The sequence below is a fragment of the Ranitomeya imitator genome, chromosome 6 (assembly GCF_032444005.1).
Source record: "Ranitomeya imitator isolate aRanImi1 chromosome 6, aRanImi1.pri, whole genome shotgun sequence".
NCBI lineage: Eukaryota > Metazoa > Chordata > Amphibia > Anura > Dendrobatidae > Ranitomeya > Ranitomeya imitator.
Window position 1 is genome coordinate 448,650,817 of NC_091287.1, and position 22,434 is coordinate 448,673,250.

General features: G+C 43.0%; 1 protein-coding gene across 1 annotated transcript in view; it reads left to right on the forward strand.

Moving 5' to 3' along the window:
• The first annotated feature begins 443 nt into the window (after window positions 1–443).
• The window catches only part of MCMDC2 (minichromosome maintenance domain containing 2), a 94,693-nt gene continuing 72,702 nt past the window's right edge, over window positions 444–22,434 (forward strand). Inside the window, exons 1-3 of the mRNA XM_069728965.1 lie at window positions 444–592; window positions 17,982–18,112; window positions 18,204–18,263. Of these exons, the coding sequence (XP_069585066.1) occupies window positions 487–592; window positions 17,982–18,112; window positions 18,204–18,263 (297 nt within the window). The 5' untranslated portion in view covers window positions 444–486. The remainder of the gene's footprint in view (window positions 593–17,981; window positions 18,113–18,203; window positions 18,264–22,434) is intronic.

A 22,434-nucleotide genomic window follows, 5' to 3' on the forward strand; every position in this document is an offset into this window, starting at 1 on the left:
TGTATTTCTGACAGGGCTGGGCTGTGTATTTCTGACAGGTCTGGGCTGTGTATTTCTGACAGGTCTGGGCTGTGTATTTCTGACAGGGCTGGGCTGTGTATTTCTGACAGGTCTGGGCTGTGTATTTCTGACAGGGCTGGGCTGTGTATTTCTGACAGGGCTGGGCTGTGTATTTCTGACAGGGCTGGGCTGTGTATTTCTGACAGGGCTGGGCTGTGTATTTCTGACAGGGCTGGGCTGTGTATTTCTGACAGGGCTGGGCTGTGTATTTCTGACAGGGCTGGGTTGTGTATTTCTGACAGGTCTGGGCTGTATTTCTGACAGGGCTGGGCTGTGTATTTCTGACAGGTCTGGGCTGTGTATTTCTGACAGGTCTGGGCTGTGTATTTCTGACAGGTCTGGGCTGTGTATTTCTGACAGGTCTGGGCTGTGTATTTCTGACAGGTCTGGGCTGTGTATTTCTGACAGGACTGGGCTGTGACTGACATGAGCTGGGCTCCAGTCTTTAACCATATGAGGGAAGCTGCTCTCGTATACATGGACAGGAGCCGAGGTCTACAGAAGTTTATAGAGGACTGCAAGAAATATAACGGTAAAAAAAATCTAGAAATGACTGCTCTTTTAATATACAGTACACTTATAGAGTGGTTTTGATAATTATGTAGTGTTCTTCAAACAAATAGGACCAACACGGAAGATTAATAAAGAAAATTGTTCAGAAAGTGCCATACAGGACATGCGCCATATTTGTGTGTTAGACACATTTGACTCAGTGCACATTACAATTTACAAGTGCACAAAATGTATTAGGGCATTTGCCGTTCTTAGGCCTCATTCACACATCTATGTGTCACAGACGTTTTCTATCAGTGTTTTTCCCAGATACAAAACGTGCCCATTACAGTTTATAGGGTTGTTCACATCTAAGTGTTTTTCACACACCGTGTGTCCATGCTACATTCACAGAGACAACTCTGTTTTTCTCTGGTATCACTGATCAAAACTGCTAATACGGTCTGTGTGTCTGTGATACACACGTACATCCCACGATGCCATCAGCGTACAGCCCGTCTGCTATTTGTATTTAGCATTGTAGAGAATAGAAGCTTTGTCAGTCATCCATCCGTAAAAATCTCTGAGACTGATGGTAAAACCAGGCACACAAGACGTACACGGACGACACACTGATCTAAAACACTCAGGCTATCGGCACCATTTCTTCACGTTTGTGTAATCACAGAGGTGTGAATGAGGGTTTATGGCACAAATATCGTTGTAGAGAAAAAATTCCTGCCTTGCCTAGGTCATTGTACTGGATTTATCATAGCCCATAGGCCTTTTTAATTTTTGGCACAATTTTCACCTCCTAAAGCGCCCTTTAAGACTAGATAAATCTCCCCAATATCAAGAACACCTATCCCTAAAATAGTCCTGTAGAATATAATAAAAAGGGCAGCTCACAAATTTTCATTACATGTTCTGCACCCAGTTCTACAAGCTGATGGATGATTAGCTGCAGTGGTCCCACGACACCGCTATGTCATGTGACCTGCAGTCAATTACGTTGTTGACAAAACTAGAAGAGCGCCACTCCTTGGCCCAGTACACAGTCTCTACTGCTGCTCCCAGAGTCTCTAAGGGTATGTGCACACGTTGCAGATTTGACACTGCGGATTTGCAGCAGTTTTCCATGCGTTGTACAGTACTATGCAAACCTATGGAAAACCAAATCCGCAGTGGACAAGCTGCGATTTATTTTCGGCAGCATGTCAAATCTTTGTGTGGATTCCGCAGCGTTTTACACCTGTTCCATAATTTGAATCCGCAAGTGTAAAAACACATGTGAAAACCGCACAAAAAACGCAGTAAATCTGCACGGAAAAATCCGCACACGAATCCGCAACGTGTGCACATACCCGAACTATCTGCAGCTCTGACGTTATATTAACATTGCTGCCGCTGAGCTCAACGGCTCTGTCTCACTAGGCTGCCCAGATCAATCAGAGCCGCTAAGCTGACTGGTTGGCTGCCAATGTGATGTCAGTGCTGTACACACCAGGACCGGAGCAGGAGACTCAGAGACGGACCTGGGGAGGGTGACTAACACAAGGTTGTTTGTTTTAAAAGCAGTGGAGAGATGGAAGTTTACCAAATCCAGAAAACATCAGGGTTGTCAATTAGTGGAAAAACCCTTTTAAAATCATTACGAAATTAGACTTTGTTTTTGTTACCGTATTTTAGTGGCACATTCACTCACAATATTAAATTAAGTTTTTAAGCATTTTTTATGGTGGTGTTTGTTAATTTCATTAAGGCTATCTGCACACGTTCAGGAATGTCAGCAGAATTTTCATGAACAAAACCGGACTTTTTCTGCAGGAAATCTGCTCTCGTTTTTTTTCGCATTTTCTGTGCATTTTTTTGTGGATTTTTCACGTTTTTTTCCGGAGCTTCCCAATGCAATAACATACCGGCAAAACGCGAAAAATCCGCAAAATTAATGAACATGCTGCATTTTTTACCGCGGAAAAAAAAACGCAGCATGTGCACAAAAATTGCAGAATGCATTAAAATGATGGGAGGCTTAGTGTAAGCAGAAAATTGCTAAAAAAAAAAAGTGAAAAAAAACACGAAAAATCCTGAACGTGTGCACATAGCCTAAATGTTTTTATTGCCAAAAATAGCAGGCCTTGGCATACTTACAGAAGCAGGAAAGGGGCACTATTTATGTTTACTTTGAAACTTTTGTGTCAGATTTTTAGGTTTTAGTGAACATGTGCCAAATGTACTAAAGGTAATGGGGTTGGAACATGTCCAGCGATGCGTCCGAAATAGGGCTTAATGGCAGCATTAACGGAGTGCGTTATGCCGCGGTGTTTTTTCATTGCATTTTTTTAGTCCATTTTTTTTTTTTTTTTTTACATGTGTTTTTATAAAGTTTTTGACTCAGCTAGTTTTCTCTTCTCTGTTACAATGCTGTTCCCTAACTAGCACCAGGCTCCTCCTGGATGTACAAAGACCTCCATACCTTAATTGTGATTGGCTATGCAAAGTACAGGGAAATGTGACTGGCTACTGGAAACTACTGGGAAACTATGCAGTGTATTTACACCACATCTTTGAAAGGTTGTAGAGAAAGATGGAAGGAGAACTGGCGAATATTGTGAAGATATGTGCGGGTTTCACTTTTGAGGCTAATCGGTTGGCAGTCATCGTTCGGGACAAGGAGGAAGAAAGACTGCGCATCCTGCGGCAGCAGCGAAAGAGAAGGCTGTGGATCCATCCTATCACAGCCCAACGCATGACCCGTGGTGTTTATTCCACACTGTATATTGAATTGAGGGAAAATCCTGAAAAAATTTTCAGCTATGTGCGCACGAAAGCGGAAAATTTTGAAATTTTGTTGGGCCATGTTGGAGAATCAATACGGAGACGAGACACCCAGATGCGCTTCTCCATATCACCAGCGGAGCGTCTGATGGTGACTATTCAGTAAGTTATTCTTTTTTTTAATGATTCGCATTCATCGGACTTATAACTGTAATGTTGTTTTTTGAATTTTTTATTAATTATTTTCCTTTTGTTAACAGATTCCTTGCAACTGGAGAATCGTTTTTATCCCTACATTTCCAGTTCAGGCTTGGAATATCCACTATCTCAGGGATCATCAGAGAGACCTGCCGGGCATTGTGGGATTGCTTACAGGCGGAATACATTCCAGAGCCATCACAGGAGAGTTGGCTGGAGATTGCCCACAATTTTGAAGTAATATGCCAGTTCCCAAATTGTGTTGGAGCAGTCGATGGCAAGCATATAAGGATTGTCAAACCTTGTGGTTCTGGATCTGAATTTAACAATTACAAAAAGTACTTTTCAATTGTATTGATGGCCATAGCCGACGCACACTGCAAATTTATCGCTGTGGGTATCGGTGTGTATGGACGTGCAGATTTTTAAAACTTCACCAATGGGGTGTCGTTTGTATGGAGAGACATTTGACTTTCCACCGCCTAGACCTCTCCCTGGAACCACCAGTCCACCATTGCCATTTGTGTGCGTTGGAGATGACGCCTTCCAGCTTTCACCACACTTGATAAAACGCTATGGAAGTAGTGGACTGACCCAGAGGAAGATAATTTTTAATTATCGGTTAACCAGAGCACGAAGAGTTGTTGAATGTGCTTTTGGCATATGCTAAATGGAGAGTCCTGCTAACTGCAATTAAACTGCAGACTGAGACTGTTCATGTGGTGAAAGCGTACGTGGTACTTCACAATTTTGTATTATCCAAAGAACATGTTTCCCTGGAGGAAAATGTGTCAGAAACCACCTTGCGGGATTACCACAACACAAGTTTTCGCAGCCCAGTTGCAGTCTCCAGAATGCGGGACAATTTTGCAGACTACTTCATGTCTCCTCAAGGATCAGTTGACTGGCAGTACGAAATGGTGTAACATAGTAACATAGTAACATAGTAACATAGTTAGTAAGGCCGAAAAAAGACATTTGTCCATCCAGTTCAGCCTATATTCCATCATAATAAATACCCAGATCTACGTCCTTCTACAGAACCTAATAATTGTATGATACAATATTGTTCTGCTCCAGGAAGACATCCAGGCCTCTCTTGAACCCCTCGACTGAGTTCGCCATCACCACCTCCTCAGGCAAGCAATTCCAGATTCTCACTGCCCTAACAGTAAAGAATCCTCTTCTATGTTGGTGGAAAAACCTTCTCTCCTCCAGACGCAAAGAATGCCCCCTTGTGCCCATCACCTTCCTTGGTATAAACAGATCCTCAGCGAGATATTTGTATTGTCCCCTTATATACTTATACATGGTTATTAGATCGCCCCTCAGTCGTCTTTTTTCTAGACTAAATAATCCTAATTTCGCTAATCTATCTGGGTATTGTAGTTCTCCCATCCCCTTTATTAATTTTGTTGCCCTCCTTTGTACTCTCTCTAGTTCCATTATATCCTTCCTGAGCACCGGTGCCCAAAACTGGACACAGTACTCCATGTGCGGTCTAACTAGGGATTTGTACAGAGGCAGTATAATGCTCTCATCATGTGTATCCAGACCTCTTTTAATGCACCCCATGATCCTGTTTGCCTCGGCAGCTGCTGCCTGGCACTGGCTGCTCCAGGTAAGTTTATCATTAACTAGGATCCCCAAGTCCTTCTCCCTGTCAGATTTACCCAGTGGTTTCCCGTTCAGTGTGTAATGGTGATATTGATTCCCTCTTCCCATGTGTATAACCTTACATTTATCATTGTTAAACCTCATCTGCCACCTTTCAGCCCAAGTTTCCAACTTATCCAGATCCATCTGTAGCAGAATACTATCTTCTCTTGTATTAACTGCTTTACATAGTTTTGTATCATCTGCAAATATCGATATTTTACTGTGTAAACCTTTTACCAGATCATTAATGAATATGTTGAAGAGAACAGGTCCCAATACTGACCCCTGCGGTACCCCACTGGTCACAGCGACCCAGTTAGAGACTATACCATTTATAACCACCCTCTGCTTTCTATCACTAAGCCAGTTACTAACCCATTTACACACATTTTCCCCCAGACCAAGCATTCTCATTTTGTGTACCAACCTCTTGTGCGGCACGGTATCAAACGCTTTGGAAAAATCGAGATATACCACGTCCAATGACTCACCGTGGTCCAGCCTATAGCTTACCTCTTCATAAAAACTGATTAGATTGGTTTGACAGGAGCGATTTCTCATAAACCCATGCTGATATGGAGTTAAACAGTTATTCTCATTGAGATAATCCAGAATAACATCCCTCAGAAACCCTTCAAATATTTTACCAACAATAGAGGTTAGACTTACTGGCCTATAATTTCCAGGTTCACTTTTAGAGCCCTTTTTGAATATTGGCACCACATTTGCTATGCGCCAATCCTGCGGAACAGACCCTGTCGCTATAGAGTCCCTAAAAATAAGAAATAATGGTTTATCTATTACATTACTTAGTTCTCTTAGTACTCGTGGGTGTATGCCATCCGGACCCGGAGATTTATCTATTTTAATCTTATTTAGCCGGTTTCGCACCTCTTCTTGGGTTAGATTGGTGACCCTTAATATAGGGTTTTCATTGTTTCTTGGGATTTCACCTAGCATTTCATTTTCCACCGTGAATACCGTGGAGAAGAAGGTGTTTAATATGTTAGCTTTTTCCTCGTCATCTACAACCATTCTTTCCTCACTATTTTTTAAGGGGCCTACATTTTCAGTTTTTATTCTTTTACTATTGATATAGTTGAAGAACAGTTTGGGATTAGTTTTACTCTCCTTAGCAATGTGCTTCTCTGTTTCCTTTTTGGCAGCTTTAATTAGTTTTTTAGATAAAGTATTTTTCTCCCTATAGTTTTTTAGAGCTTCAATGGTGCCATCCTGCTTTAGTAGTGCAAATGCTTTCTTTTTACTGTTAATTGCCTGTCTTACTTCTTTGTTTAGCCACATTGGGTTTTTCCTATTTCTAATCCTTTTATTCCCACAAGGTATAAACCGCTTACACTGCCTATTTAGGATGTTCTTAAACATTTCCCATTTATTATCTGTATTCTTATTTCTGAGGATATTGTCCCAGTCTACCAGATTAAGGGCATCTCTAAGCTGTTCAAACTTTGCCTTCCTAAAGTTTAATGTTTTTGTGACTCCCTGACAAGTCCCCCTAGTGAAAGACAGGTGAAACTGCACAATATTGTGGTCGCTATTTCCTAAATGCCCGACCACCTGCAGATTTGTTATTCTGTCAGGTCTATTAGATAGTATTAGGTCTAAAAGTGCTGCTCCTCTGGTTGGATTCTGCACCAACTGTGAAAGATAATTTTTCTTGGTTATTAGCAGAAACCTGTTGCCTTTATGGGTTTCACAGGTTTCTGTTTCCCAGTTAATATCCGGGTAGTTAAAGTCCCCCATAACCAGGACCTCATTATGGGTTGCAGCTTCATCTATCTGCTTTAGAAGTAAACTTTCCATGCTTTCTGTTATATTTGGGGGTTTGTAACAGACCCCAATGAGAATTTTATTACCATTTTTCCCTCCATGAATTTCAACCCATATGGACTCGACATCCTCATTCCCTTCGCAATATCCTCCCTTAAAGTGGACTTTAGACAAGACTTTACATAGAGACAAACCCCTCCTCCTCTCCGATTTTTACGATCCTTTCTAAACAGACTGTAACCCTGTAAGTTAACTGCCCAGTCATAGCTTTCATCTAACCATGTCTCGGTTATTCCCACTATGTCAAAGTTACCTGTAGATATTTCTGCTTCTAGTTCTTCCATCTTGTTTGTCAGGCTTCTGGCGTTTGCGAGCATGCAGTTTAGAGGATTTTGTTTTGTTCCAATCTCCTCACTGTGGATTGTTTTAGAAATGTTCTTACCTCCCTTCAGAGTATGTTTTCCTGGGTCGTCTTTGTTCGAGTCTAATGTTTTTCTTCCCGTCCCCTGTAAAATGTTTTTTTTTTTTTTCACACTTGCAAATATACCATATTTTTTGTTTTGTAACCAAACCTTTGGACTTTTACCTTGCAGTATTGTATGTTTTGTACCGGTACCCCTTTACACATTTTCTACTATTACTTTTACCATAAGCTTGGTGGTTTTTATACAGTGTAAAAAAAAAAGGAAAGACAATAAAATTGTTTTTAAACCAAAAAATATTTTATTTATTTACAAGTTTTTTACAGGTTCTGATAATTTGGGGTGGAGATAGTAGCGGAGGGGCTGACAGGGCGGACCACGTCGATAGTGGGGGACAGGACATCACGGGGAGGATCAGAAGTGGAATGGGTGGTGAAAACATGAGATTGGGCAGGGAGTTGAGGTACAGATGTGGACTGAGGGAGGTATGGTGAAGGTGTTGGTGGGATTGGGAACGGTGAAGTTAAAGGGGAAGAATGGAAAGGGGAAGGTAGGTACTGGGAAATACTAAGGGGGGAAGGAAGGAATGGCGAAGGAGTAGAAGGAGGGTGGACGGGAGGATAGACGGGAAGGGTAGGTGGAGGGGCTTGGGACATCGCCTGCACTAGAGCAGTGTGGCAGCCTTGCATCATATGCACCTGCAGCTCAGGAGTTAAATTTTCCATGTGCCTGAGGACCGACTGAAAAAAAGTGTCTTGGTGACTGGTTTGCATCTGAATGCATCCTATTCAGACGACTGCTGAGTTCAAGTATGCTTTTGTTAACCATATTGTACCCAGCAGATGTTTGCTCACCCAAAAGCTTGATGGCATTCTGGAAGGCTGCATTCAGATGCAAAAACTCAGGCGCATAGCTCCTTTCCTGACCTCTCTGGCGCTGCCGTCCTGACCCCTAAGGTGTTCTAGATGTTGCGGCAGTGGCAGAGGGGTGGGGTAAAAGGAACTCTACATCACCTGCAGTTTCATGTGACCAAGTCCACCCTGCTGCTTCAGCGCTGGTGGATGGGGCCGAGGGATCACACAAAAGGGAAGGTACAGATACAGAGGGGTCGAGTCTTTCGACGTGATCCCCGGTGGCGGACTCCTGTGAGATCGCTCCAGAGGGGTGCAACTTGGATGCAGGCTCCCGAGTGCTGCAGACAGTGCTGTTAAAGAAGAAAAAAAAATTGTATCTTGATATTACAATTGCCCTTGCTGCCCCCAAAAATTGAAGGTTACACATTTTAACAATTTTGACTGAAATCATGTGGTGTTGAATATTTACCTTCTGCTCAGCAGCGTCGGCCGGAGGAACGACAAGGCTCTGGCATATTTGTACCTGCTTCTGCGTCCTCTAGATCCACTCGGGGCCTGCATCTCCTTGTTAAACTCCCTCTTGAAGCGATCCCTGAGTGACCGCCACCGCACAATAGCCCTGTTACCTGGAAAGATACAGCCATTCAAAATACCAGCACAGTATGAAAAAAAAAATATGCAAGGCGGGCACACACACATCACACGGCATTTATACACACACACCACACACGTCACAGCACAGCCGTTCAAAATACCAGCACAGTATGAAAAAATATATATATGCAGGGCGGACACACACACACCACACACACACACACACACCCCTCATGCTGGATGGCAGTACTCACATGGCTGTCTCAGGCAGGGTCTGTCTTGCTGGCTGCTGGCAGGGTCTGTCTTGCTGGCAGGGTCTGTCTTGCTGGCAGGGTCTGTCTTCCTGGCTGGCACGGTGTTCTCTCTCTGCTTGATGGCACATTGAGGAATGAAGGCCACCTGTCCGGTTTATATAGTTTTGGGGTTGTCTGGGCAAAGTAACCACTTTTTGGAGCATGCTCAATTAAAAAAGCGGATTGGGGCGACGGATCCGCCAAATGACGGATCGTGAACCTCCATTTTGGCGCAGACAAAAAAGTTACAATGTCCGTCAATGTCTAGACTACGTCCGCCACATCTCGACGGATCCGTCACATGGCGGATGGAACGGACGACCATCCGCCACAATCCGTTGTTAATGCAAGTCTATAGGAAAATAGCGGATCCGCCAAAAAAAAAGGGCGGATCCGCTATTTGACGAAAAGACTGAAGTGTGAAAGAGGCTTAAAGGGACACTGTCACCTGAATTTGGAGGGAACAATCTTCAGCCATGGAGGCGGGGTTTTTGGGTGTTTGATTCACCCTTTCCTTACCCGCTGGCTGCAATATTGGATTGAAGTTCATTCTCTGTCCTCCATAGGACACGCCTGTGCAAGGCAAGATTGCCTTGTGCAGGCATGTACTATGGAGGACAGAGAATGAACTTCAATCCAATATTGAAGCCAGCATGCAGCCAGCGGGTAAGGAAAGGGTGAATCAAACACCCAAAAACCCCGCCTCCATGGCTGAAGATTGTTCCCTCCAAATTCAGGTGACAGTGTCCCTTTAACCAGGTAACCTTGATTACAATTGGGTGACACACTCTAATAGTGGAGGAGAACCTCCCATAGGCAAACTCTATATAGTATAATGCATTCCCCATAGGGCAGACTCTATTATATAATTCACTCCCTATAGGCCTCCATATAGTATAGTGCACTCCCTATAGGCAGACTCTATATTGTATAATGCATTCTTCATAGGCAGACTCTATATATAGTATAATGCACTCCTTATAGGTCTCCATATACAGTAGTATACTGCACTCCCCATAGACAGACTCTATAGTGTAATGCAGCCCCTAATATAATGCACCCCCATAGACAGCCTCTATAGTATAATGCACCCCCATAGGCAGACTATAGTATAATCCACCCCCACAGGCAGCCTCTATAGTATAATGCAGCCCCTAATATAATGTACCCCCATAGGCAGCCTCTATAGTATAACTCACCCTCATAGGCAGACTATAGTATAATGCACACCCACAGGCAGCCTCTATAGTATCATGCTACCTCTAAAACAATGCACCCCCCATAGGAAGCTTCTATAGTGTAATGCAGCCCTGAATATAATGCACCCCCATAGGCAGCCTCTATGGTGTAATGCATCCCCATAGACAGCCTCTATAGTATAATGCAGCCTCATAAAAAATAAAAAAAATACCTCTTCTTTCTGGCTCCTCTGATGCTCTGAGCTACCACTCATCTCCAGACCGCAGACGCTGAGTAGTGATGTCATCGAGCCCACTGTCCCTGTGAGCGTCGGTGATGTCAGACGCTGACAGTGGGATGAGGGGAGAGGGAGTGTAACACTCCTCATCAATGCTGTCAGCTGTATCGGCTAGATGGTGATACAGTTGAACTTGCAATGACGGGCGGGGGACCCACTGCTGGCACCGGGCCCCCCACCGCCTGCTCAGGGTCACATAGCGGCTGGGCAGCAGAGCAGGGAGATCGATTCTCCCTGCTCTGCCGCAGAATTTAACTATCGGCACGATGTGAACGCCCATACAGTTACTGTAGCGTAGCTTCGGGTGGGCCCCCTCAGAAAGCGGGGCCCTGGGGGACCCCTCTTCCCCCTGGTAGCTACGCTACTGGTCCCAGCGATAACTAGATCCAGCGCAGCCCTGATAGTGACAGGCATCACTCATCTGGGCGGTTTTATCCTGTAAACAAGGCTACTATAGAGAAAAAAAATGTCAGACTATAATTCTGGCTAGGGAGCAGGAGAGGTTATTGTCACTAATGCTTGTCTCATTTGGAAGGATTAAAATTCAATGTTTTTGTGAGGTTCTTGGAAGTTATCTTTACTAAAAAGTAATATATACGTCATTTTGACAGATAACACTCATTCCCATGTTCTTCAATGAAGAAGGGCATGTGTGCATTTTGTTTGTTTTTTTCTCGGACAGTGTCTGAGAAAAAAATCTGAGATTCGGATCATACTCGACCATGCAAGTCATTGAGTTTGTGGAAAACATCGGACTGGACCACAGGCAGAATGGAGAAGATGGACAGTATAATTTCACCCACAAAATATTAGGGCCCCAACACAGAATATGATGGCCTCTGCAGCCCCCATCTCAGTATCAGGGTCCTCACAACACAGCATGAGGACCCTCATATACTGTTTGATAGTCCCACAAATCACATATAGTATGACGTCCCCAAAAATAGCAGACAAATCTTTATTATAGACAATAAGTATTAATTAAAAAACACAAAAAGTTACAAGGTAGTACATGATCGGACAACACATGCATGGTACAATACAGTCAAAAGTGGCAATAATAGAAAATATTTTTATTATATAATTATTCTCATGAAAGCGGTTTTACATATATAGAGATGGAATTTTATAAGAGATCTACCCAAGTGGACTCATAAAAATTTAAATATATGGAAGAGAGAAAGAAACAAATATATATGCCTCTGTTAACGCCTTTACCCCCAAGGGTGGTTTGACCAGGCCAATTTTTACAATTCTGACCACTATCCCTTTATGAGGTTATAACTCTGGAACGCTTCAACGGATCCCGGTGATTCTGACATTGTTTTCTCGAGACATATTGTACTTCATGATAGTGGTAAAAATTCTTTGATATTACCTGCGTTTATTTGTGAAAAAAGGAAATTTGACGAAAATTTTGAAAATTTCGCAATTTTCCAACTTCAAATTTTTATGCCCTTAAATCACAGAGATATGTCACACAAAATACTTAATAAGTAACATTTCCCACATGTCTACTTTACATCAGCACAATTTTGGAACGAACATTTTTTTTTGTTAGGGAGTTATAAGGGTTAAAAGTTGACCAGCAATTTCTCATTTTTACAACACCATTTTTTTTTAGGGACCACATCACATTTGAAGTCATTTTAAGGGGTCTATATGATAGAAAATAACCAAGTGTGAAACCATTCTAAACACTGCACCCCTCAAGGTGCTCAAAATCACATTCAAGAAGTTTATTAACCCTTCAGGTGTTTCACAGGAATTTTTGGAATGTTTAAAAAAAAAAAAATGAACATTTCATTTTTTTCACAAACAATTTACTTCAGCTCCAATTTGTTTTATTTTACCAAGGGTAACAGGAGAAAATGGACCCCAAAGGTTGTTGTACAATTTGTCCTGAGTACTCCGATACCCTATATGTGGGGGTAAACCACTGTTTGGGGCACATGGCAGAGCTCGGAAGGGAAGGAGCGCCATTTGACTTTTCAATGCAAAATTGGCTGGAATTTAGATGGGACGCCATGTTGCGTTGGGGAGCCCCTGATGTGCCTAAACATTGAAACCCCCCACAAGTGACACCATTTTAGAAAGTAGACCCCCTAAGGAACTTATCTAGATGTGTGGTGAGCACTTTGAAAGATCAAGTGCTTCACAGAAGTTTATAATGTAGAGCTGTAAAAATAAAAAATATTTTTTCACAAAAATAAACTTTTCGCCCCCAATGTTTTATTTTCCCAAGGGTACCAGAAGAAATTGTTCCCCAAACGTTGTTGTACAATTTGTCTTGAGTACGCTGATACCCCATATGTGGGGGTAAACCGCTGTTTGGGTGCATGGCAGAGCTCAGAAGGGAAGGAGCGCCTTTTGACTTTTCAATGAAAAATTGGCTGGAATTGAAATGGGACGCCATGTTGCGTTTGGAGAGCCACTGATGTGCCTAAACATCGAAACCCCCACAAGTGACACCATTTTGGAAAGTAGACCCCCTAAGGAAATTATCTAGATGTGCTGTGAGAGCTTTGAACCCCCAAGTTTTGCACTACAGTTTATAACGCAGAGCCGTGAAAATACAAATTCTTTTTTTTCCACAAAAATTATTTTTAGCCCCCAGTTTTGTATTTTCCCAAGGGTAACAGGAGAAATTGGACCCCAAAAGTTGTTGTGCAATTTGTCCTGAGTAAACTGATACCCCATATGTGGGGGGTAACCACTGTTTGGGCGCATGGCAGAGCTCAGAAGGGAAGGAGCACCATTTGGAAAGCAGACTTAGATGGATTGGTCTCCAGGCATCACGATGCATTTGCAGAGCCCCTGATGTACCTAAACAGTAGAAACACCCCACAAGTGACCCCATATTGGAAACTAGACCCCCCAAGGAACTTATCTAGATGTGTTGTGAGAACTTTGAACCCCCAAGTGTTTCACTACAGTTAATAACGCAGAGCCGTGAAAATATAAAATCATTTTTTTCACACAAAAATGTTTTTTTAGCCCCCCAGATTTTTATTTTCCCAAGGGTAACAAGAGAATTTGGACCCCAGAAGTTGTTGTCCAATTTGTCCTGAGTATGCTGATACCCCATATGTTGGGGTAAACCCCTGTTTGGGTGCACGGGAGAGCTCGGAAGGGGAGGAGCAGTGTTTTAATTTTTCAACGCAGAATTGGCTGGAATTGAGATCGGACGCCATGTCGCGTTTGGAGAGCCCTGATGTGCCTAAACAGTGGAAACCCCCAATTCTAACTGAAACCCTAATCCAAGCACACCCCTAATCCCAACCACACCCCTAACCCCAACCGCAACCACACCCCTAACCCTGACACACCCCTAACCCTAATCCCAACCGTAAATGTAATCCTAACCCTAGCCCTAACCCTAATTGGAAAATGGAAATAAATACATTTTTTTTTAATTTTTTTTATTTTTCCCTAACTAAGGGGGTGATAGCGGGTTTTTTTTAGCAGATTTTTATGATTGGCAGCTGTCACACACTAAAAGACGCTTTTTATTGCAAAAAATATTTTTTGCGTTACCACGTTTTGAGAGCTATAATTTTTCCATATTTTGGTCCACAGAGTCATGTGAGGTCTTGTTTTTTGCAGGACGAGTTGACATTTTTATTGGTGACATTTTAGGGCACGTGACATTTTTTGATCGCTTTTTATTCCGATTTTTGTGAGGCAGTATGACCAAAAACCAGCTATTCATGAATTTCTTTTGGGGGAGGCGTTTATACCGTTCCGCGTTTGGTAAAATGGATAAAGCAGTTTTATTCTTCGGGTCAGTACGATTACAGCGATACCTCATTTATATCATTTTTTTATGTTTTGGCGCTTTTATACGCTAAAAACTATTTTATAGAAAAAATAATTATTTTTGCATCTCTTTATTCTGAGGACTATAACTTTTTTGTTTTTTCACTGATGTCGCTGTATGGCGGCTCGTTTTTTGCGGGACAAGATGATGTTTTTCAGCAGTACCATGGTTATTTATATCTGTGTTTTTGATCGCGTGCTATTCCACTTTTTGTTCGGCGGTATGATAATAATGCGTTGTATTTTGCCTCGTGTTTTTTTTTTTTACGGTGTTCACTGAAGGGGTTAACTAGTGGGACAGTTTTATAGGTCGGGTTGTTACGGACGCGGCGATACTAAATATGTGTTTTATTATTTAGATAAAGGAATGTATTTATGGGAACAATATTTTTTTTTCTTTATTTAGGAATTATTTATTTATTTTTTTACACATCTAAATATTTTTTTTTACTTTATGATATTGTCCCGGGGGGGGGGGGGAAAGGGGGGGTGTGTGTATCATGTTATAGTGTAAGATCGCTGTTCTGACGCTTTGCAATGCACTGTGTCAGATCAGCGATCTGACGTGCACTGCTCCTGGCTTGCCAGCGCCGGCTCTGAGCAAGCACTAGTAAGCCACCTCCCTGCAGGACTCGAATGCAGCCCCATGGCCATTTTGGATCCGGGGCCTGCAGGGAGGAGACGCTCGGTACAAGGTGAGCACATCGCCTTGTACCGAGGGTCTCAGGGAAGCGCGCAGGGAGCCTCCTCATGTTTGATCACAGTGTGCCGGGGTTAATGTGCCGGGGGCGGTCCGTGACTGCTCCTGGCACATAGTGCCGGATGTCAGCTGCGATAGCTGACACCTGGCTACGATCGGCTGCGCTCCCCCCGTGAGCGCGGCCGATCGCTATAACGTACTATCCCGTCCCTAGGAATTAAGTCCCAGGTCATCTTGACGGGATAGTACGTCATATGGGATTAAGCGGTTAATTTATAAAATCTGCTCAGAACTATCTGTATTTTTATTACACTGCCATCTGGTGACAGTTCAAGGAATGGTATCCTATCAACAATTCAGAGTAAATCTCACTTTTACATTCTAATTAAAGTTCCTTATATGTGTATTAAGGAGATTGCCGAGCATGTTGTGAATTCTGTTGTCGAACTCCCTCCTGTGGTCATGAATGGTACTTCGGCGAGTTCTGTCTATGGGCTCCCTCTGGTGGCTATGAGTGAAGCTGCTGCTTCTGAGGTTCCTTACACAGGTGACGTGGTTTATCCTTTGGTTGGCTGCTCTATTTAACTCCTCTCAGATCGTTACTCCATGCCAGCTGTCAATGTTTTTGCATTCGTTCAGTTCGCTCCTGGATCTCTCTGGTGACCTGCCTTCTCCTGCAGAAGCTAAGTTCCTTATAGTCTTATTTTGTTCTCTGTTTTCTTGTCCAGCTGGTTTTCATGATTTTGTCTTGCAAGCTGGAAGCTCTGGGATGCAGAGTGGCCCCTCCGCACCGTGAGTCGGTGCGGAGGTCTTTTTGCACACTCTGCGTGGTCTTTTGTAGGTTTTTGTGCTGATCGCAAAGTTACCTTTCCTATCCTCTGTCTATTTAGTAAGTCTGGCCTCCCTTTGCTGAAACCTGTTTCATCTCTGTGTTTGTGACTTTCGTCTTTACTCACAGTCAATATATGTGGGGGGCTTCCTTTACCTTTGGGGAATTTCTCTGAGGCAAGGTAGGCTTTATTTTCTATCTCTAGGGCTAGATAGTTCTTAGGCTGTTACGAGGCGCCTAGGTCTGGTCAGGAGCGCTCCACGGCTATTTCTAGTGTGTGTGATAGGATTAGGGCTTGCGGTAAGCAGAGCTCCCACATCCCAGAGCTCGTCCTGTATGAGGTTTAATTATCAGGTCATTTCGGGTGCACCTAACCACCAGGTCATAACACGAGCACCATGGATTCAATATATATAACCATGCTACACTGACAATAAAGTGCATGTAAATAGAGTATAATGCAAAGTGCAAGGTTATGCATGGAAAGTGCTACAATAATGCAGGGCAACCCTTAAAACAAAACACATAGAAACTTAAAAATCACATACCACAAGTTCAGTACCGATGATCCATGTGCAGGAACCCCCTAATGCGCGTATCGCATTTTTGCTTCTTCTTTCATGAGAATAATTACCGTATATAATAAAAATATTTTTTATTATAGATGCCACTTTTGACTGTATTGTACCATGTATTGTCCGATCATGTACTAGCTTATAATTTTTTTTGTGCTTTAATGAATGTTTATTGTGTATAATAAAGGTTTGTCTGCTACTTTTAATTGAGGTCTCCAGCTTTTTGATAGGATGATTCCTTTACAATTACCGGTAATCTGAAAATAAGCAATTGTAGATATAGCGACGCAGCTCGCACACACTACGCGCTAGCCTACTATGGGTTCCTCCTCTGTAGCATTCAGTTCTGATGAAGGTCCCTAATAGGACCGAAAATGTTTAACAACTACAATGAATGCACAATAAAAGGAACTTTATTCTCACAAGATACTATCCTCTGAGTGCCAAGTTAATTTGATACTGTACAAGACGGGCTGGATGCCCTACTTGAGCACCTCTTCTCCCATCTAGTCGAGTGCCGTGTACCTGCTGTAACTTGGTTTATTAAAGGCAGCATAAACCAAACTGGGAAAAATAAACACGGCCCTCTGGGCAAAACAAAACACAGTCCTTCTCCTAGCGGGGATCAGTCCACTCAAGGTTCGCAATGTCCACGGTACAGTAACACGAGCACAAACACTTTCCTGGAGTGTTTCCTCTCCACACACTGAACACCGGAACACTGCTGCCTTTGGAAGCCAGCTACTTAAGCCCCAGACCATGTGACTCTTCCCCCATGTGACTGATGACATGACTGTGACACCACACAGGTCCTGTCCGCACAGGCGGTGCTGGCTCTGCTGGTGGAGATAAGGATGGACATCCTCCCACCCACTCTATGGATGTCCAAATAAAAGCCAGCCCATCATGCAACCTAGCTTAACCCTCACAATACTTGGTTCGCTGGAGGAAAAACTCTGGGTTTTACATCACTGACGCCATTAGGCGTAGTGAAACATATCTCCCCTCCAGCACTTTACCAGTGACCAGGTATTGTGACAAAGTTCATACTTTTACAGGAAAGTTGAGTTGGGCTTATGAGCAAATATACCACAGAGGAAGCCCATGCTCATGCTGTAAGGCCATTTAGGAGAGGTAGCATATTTTGTCTTGGTCTTGCCCCAATTTTAATGGCTAGCAGAAGCTAATGGTCTCTAGAAGTGCTGCTACGTTAGCAAAACAAAGAAATGTTCTGCCGTTCGGAGTGATTAGGTTTGTAGTGGTCTCAGGTGGAAACTAAAAGTAGCTTTTTCCATCTTTTCTATGGGGCCCCCATCATCTGGCACACCACTGGTAAGGCAGACTTGTGGATTCCTGTTCTGGATTAATACATTAGAAAAAAATTGACAAACCTTTTTCTTGTTACTTGCTAAACTGCATGATCTCAGACTTGTTTCTTTGCAGAGTCAGGTCAGAGTTACGCCGTCTACCGATTTGTAATCTCTGTGAACCCCATGGATATCACTGAGCTTAATGCTACTCTTGGAAACTATATATTACATGAGCCGGTGAAAGCTGCTAAGATCTTCCAGTCGGTATGTTTTACAAATCCACAAACCTTCAGAGGCTTTGTATTGTCCCTTATGTGTGGCATGCGATGCTCTGGTTATATTCTCTGTATTGTAGGTGTGTGATGCTGCAATAAGAACTCTCTCCCTGATTGGGGAATACCAGGCTGAGGTTCAGGTATGGTTATTAACGCTTCCTTCATTATCACATTGGTTTTATAACAATAGTGCAAAATGTTCTTACACAAATAAAATCTATTTTGTTTCCCTTAAGTTGCAATTATTTCCTAAGAAATCAGAGGCAGTAATAATTTGGACCTCAAATTTTTCCTAATACACCCACTAATGCTTCATCTCTTTAGTAAAGCATACTGCTACCTTTCTCCTCCACAGACATCATTACAAATGGTGCCAAAACACTGAAAATAATTTCCTAGAATAAAAGTGAATTTTAACATTTAACATCATATGGTTTAAGGTCGAACAATAAAATCATTTCCTAATATACAATGGGTGAAATAAGTATTGAACACATCACCAATTTTCTAAGTAAATATATTTCTAAAGGTGCTATTGACATGAAATTCTCACCAGGTGTCGGTAACAACCCATCCAACACACACACAGGCAAAGAAATCCAACCATAGATATCTATAAATTAAGTTATATGTAATAATGAGAAATGACACAGGGAAAAAGTACTGAAATGTAATTAATACTTTGTACAAAAGGCTTTGTTGGGGATGACCTCTTCAAGACACCTCCTGTATGGAGAAACTAGTTGCATGCATTGCTTAGGTGTGATATTGGCCCATTGTTCCACACAAACGCTCTTCACATCCTGAAGGTCCTGTGGGCTCCTATGAACTCTGAGGTTTGGTTTCTTCCATAAATTTTCTTTTGGATTCAGGTCAGGTGACTGGCTGGGCCATTCCAGCAGCTTTATATCCTTTCTCTGAAACAAATTGAGAGTTTCTTTAGCTGTGTGTTTGGGATCATTCTCTTGCTGAAATGTCCACCTTTATATTAATCAGCCGATGGTATTATCCCCAAAAAATATATATAACTCACATAGGATAAAATATAACTTTTACTAATTATTTTAAAAGCCAGAAGCTCCCATTAAAAAGTGCAAAGTGCATAATACAAACAAACATACAAACAACTGTGCAAAAAATAGCGCTGAGAGTATTATCAAAATTATATAGCCCTATAGTCCTGATATTGCATCACATCCTGTTCAGGAATATTCAAATAGGTTCCAACAGCGCTAAACCTCTATGGTCACTGATAACTAATCGCCTAGGTGTTCAGTCCAATTATCAATACCTAAATAGGCACCTTAGATTTGTAACACCACCAAGAGGTTTTTTTATAGTCCCAGTACAGCAGAAGAAACCATATATATTTAATATACTGCAGTCTGGGATACAACAATGGATTTCAACTCGCCCCAGTTACATCAATATTCAGTCTAAACAAGACTGTTCAGTAACCCTATTGCACCCAATCAAGAATCCATTCATGGCCGCTTTATGCAGAGATAATAAAGAACGATCTCACCCGCATCACGTCACAGTCAATCGCTGTACTCCGTTATATTGGTGGCGGTGGATATCCTCCCCCATTGTCCCGACGCGTTTCGTTTCCAACTCCTCAGGGGATATCATCGGGGTTAGTTTAGCATGCCCGTCCAGCTGACGTTGCCAATCTATGCGCGTGTCCACCTTTGTTTCATCTACATCATCCTGGTAGATGGCAGCAGATTTTATCAAGAATGTCTCAGTACATTTGTCTATTCATCCTTCCTTCAATTATATGAAGTTTGCCAATGGAGACTTATGTGGTGAGCTCACATACAGGCCATGGAGGTTGAGTGCATTACTTATAGTTTTCTTTGAATCAATTGTACCTGCTGATTACAAGTCTTTGTCCTTCTATAGCTCTCCACAGGTCCTTGGCTCTTTGACAAGTCTTCTGATAATTTTTTTTCACTGAGAGAGCTCACTGTTTTACCCACCATGATATGTTTCTTGTGTGGCATCTTGGTAATGAGACACCTTTTTATAGGCTATCAGTTGAACTAGCTGATATTATTTTTCACTAAATGACAGCATTGCTTTCTAATTACTGATGTATTTCAGCTGTCATCACTTTCCATGACGTTTTGCTCCTCTCCTTTTTCATGCGTTTAATACTTTTTCCCTGTGTCATTTCTGATTATTACACACTAGCTATTGAACCCGTTCTACGCCCAGGTGGCGAGCATTTATATTGGTATATGGTCTCCATCCTGGTATGTGCTGCTCCCATCCTGCACCCCCGTTCTGTCATGTGCTGCCCTATTCTGTCATGTGCTGCTCCCATCCTGCGCCCCCGTTCTGTCATGTGCTGCTCCCATCCTGCGCCACCGTTCTTTAATTTGCTGCTCCCATCCATATGCCCCGTACACTGCTCCATAAAGGTTTATGGCCCCCATAAGATGCTCCATAGTATATGCCCCCGTACACTGCTCCATTATAGTTTATGGCCCCCATAAGATTCTCCATAGTATATGCCCCCGTACACTGCTCCATTATGGTTGATGGCCCCCATAAGATGCTCCATAGTGTATGCCCCGTACAGTGCTCCATAAAGGTTTATGGCCCCCATAAGATGCTCCATAGTGTATGCCCCCGTACACTGCACCATTATGGTTGATGGCCCCATAAGATGCTCCATAGTATATGCCCCCATACACTGCTCCATTATGGTTTATGGCCCCCATAAGATGCTCCATAGTGTATGCCCCCGTACACTGCTCCATTATGGTTTATGGCCCCCACAAGATGCTCCATAGTATATGCCCCCATACACTGCTCAATTATGGTTTATGGCCCCCATAAGACGCTCCAGAGTGTATGCCCCCGTACACTGCTCCATTATGGTTTATGGCCCCCATAAGATGCTCCATATTATATGCCCCCGTACACTGCTCCATTATGGTTTATGGCCCAATAAGACGCTCCAGTGTGTATGCCCCCGTATGCTGCAGCGATATATAAAAGAAAATACCATACTCGCCTATTGTCGCTGGGCGCCGAGTGTTGGGGGGCCTGAGCAGGCGGGGACACCGGCGCGCTGTGGGGGTCAGGTGCCGGTATCGCCGCTAGCTCAGGCCCCCCAGCACTTGCTATATTCACCTGTCCCCCATTCCAGCGCTGCATCCGCTCCGTGTTCCGGCTCCTCTGGCTGTGACTGTTCAGTCAGAGGGCGGCGCCGGCACGCATTAAGCGCATCATCGCGCCCTCTGAACTGTGAACGTCACAGCAGAGGACCGGGACACAGAGCCGCACGCAGAGCTGGAACGGGGGACAGGTGAATATAATACTCACCCTCCTGGCGCGTCCACGGTCCCTGCCTTTCCGGTGATCGCGGTGTGCGTTCAGTGTTTACGCATACCGCGATCTCCTGGGAGCGTCACTCTGTGGGGTCCAGACTGCGCCGGCGCTTGCGCAGTCTATAAAGGCTTCGGACAGAGTGACGCTCCCAGCGTTATATTATAGAATACTTAGTTTATGGTCATCTATGTTTTGATTTCTTTGCCTGTGTGGATTGTATGGGTTGTTACCGACATATGGTGAGCATTTCACATCAATAACACCTACAGAAATATATTTACTTAGAAAATTGTCCAATACTTATTTCACCCGCTTTAGCTTTTTATAGCAGACAAGATCTTCTTTTCCTCATATAACACTCCAAATCGATTGCATAGACAAGCAGTTAAGTAATGTATGTGGCAATCATTAATGGGAGCCTAGAAGCAGACAACATACATTGAACTTAAAGGACATAGACCGCTTTGGGGGGCATTTAAATGCATGTATTTTTGAGGAAAGAAAAATACATTGCTCAAAAAAATAAAGGGAATACTAAAATCCCACATACTAGATATCACTGAATGAAATATTCCAGTTGTAAATCTTTATTCATTACATAGTCGAAAGTGTTGAAAACAATAAAACCTAAAAATTATCAGCGTAAATCACAACTTATATCCCACAGAGGTCTGGAGTTGCAATGATGATCAGAATCAAAGTGGAAAATGAAGTTACATTCTGATCCAACTTCAGTGGAAATGCCTCAAGACAAGGAAATGATGCTCAGTAGTGTGTGTGGCCTCCACGTGCCTGTATGACCTCCCTACAATGCCTGGGCATGCTCCTGATAAGGCGGCAGATGGTTTCCTGAGGGATCTCCTCCCAGACCTGGACTAAAGCATCTTCCAACTCCTGCACAGTCTGTGGTGCAACGTGACGTTGGTGGATGGTGCGAGACATGATGTCCCAGATGTGTTCAATAGGATT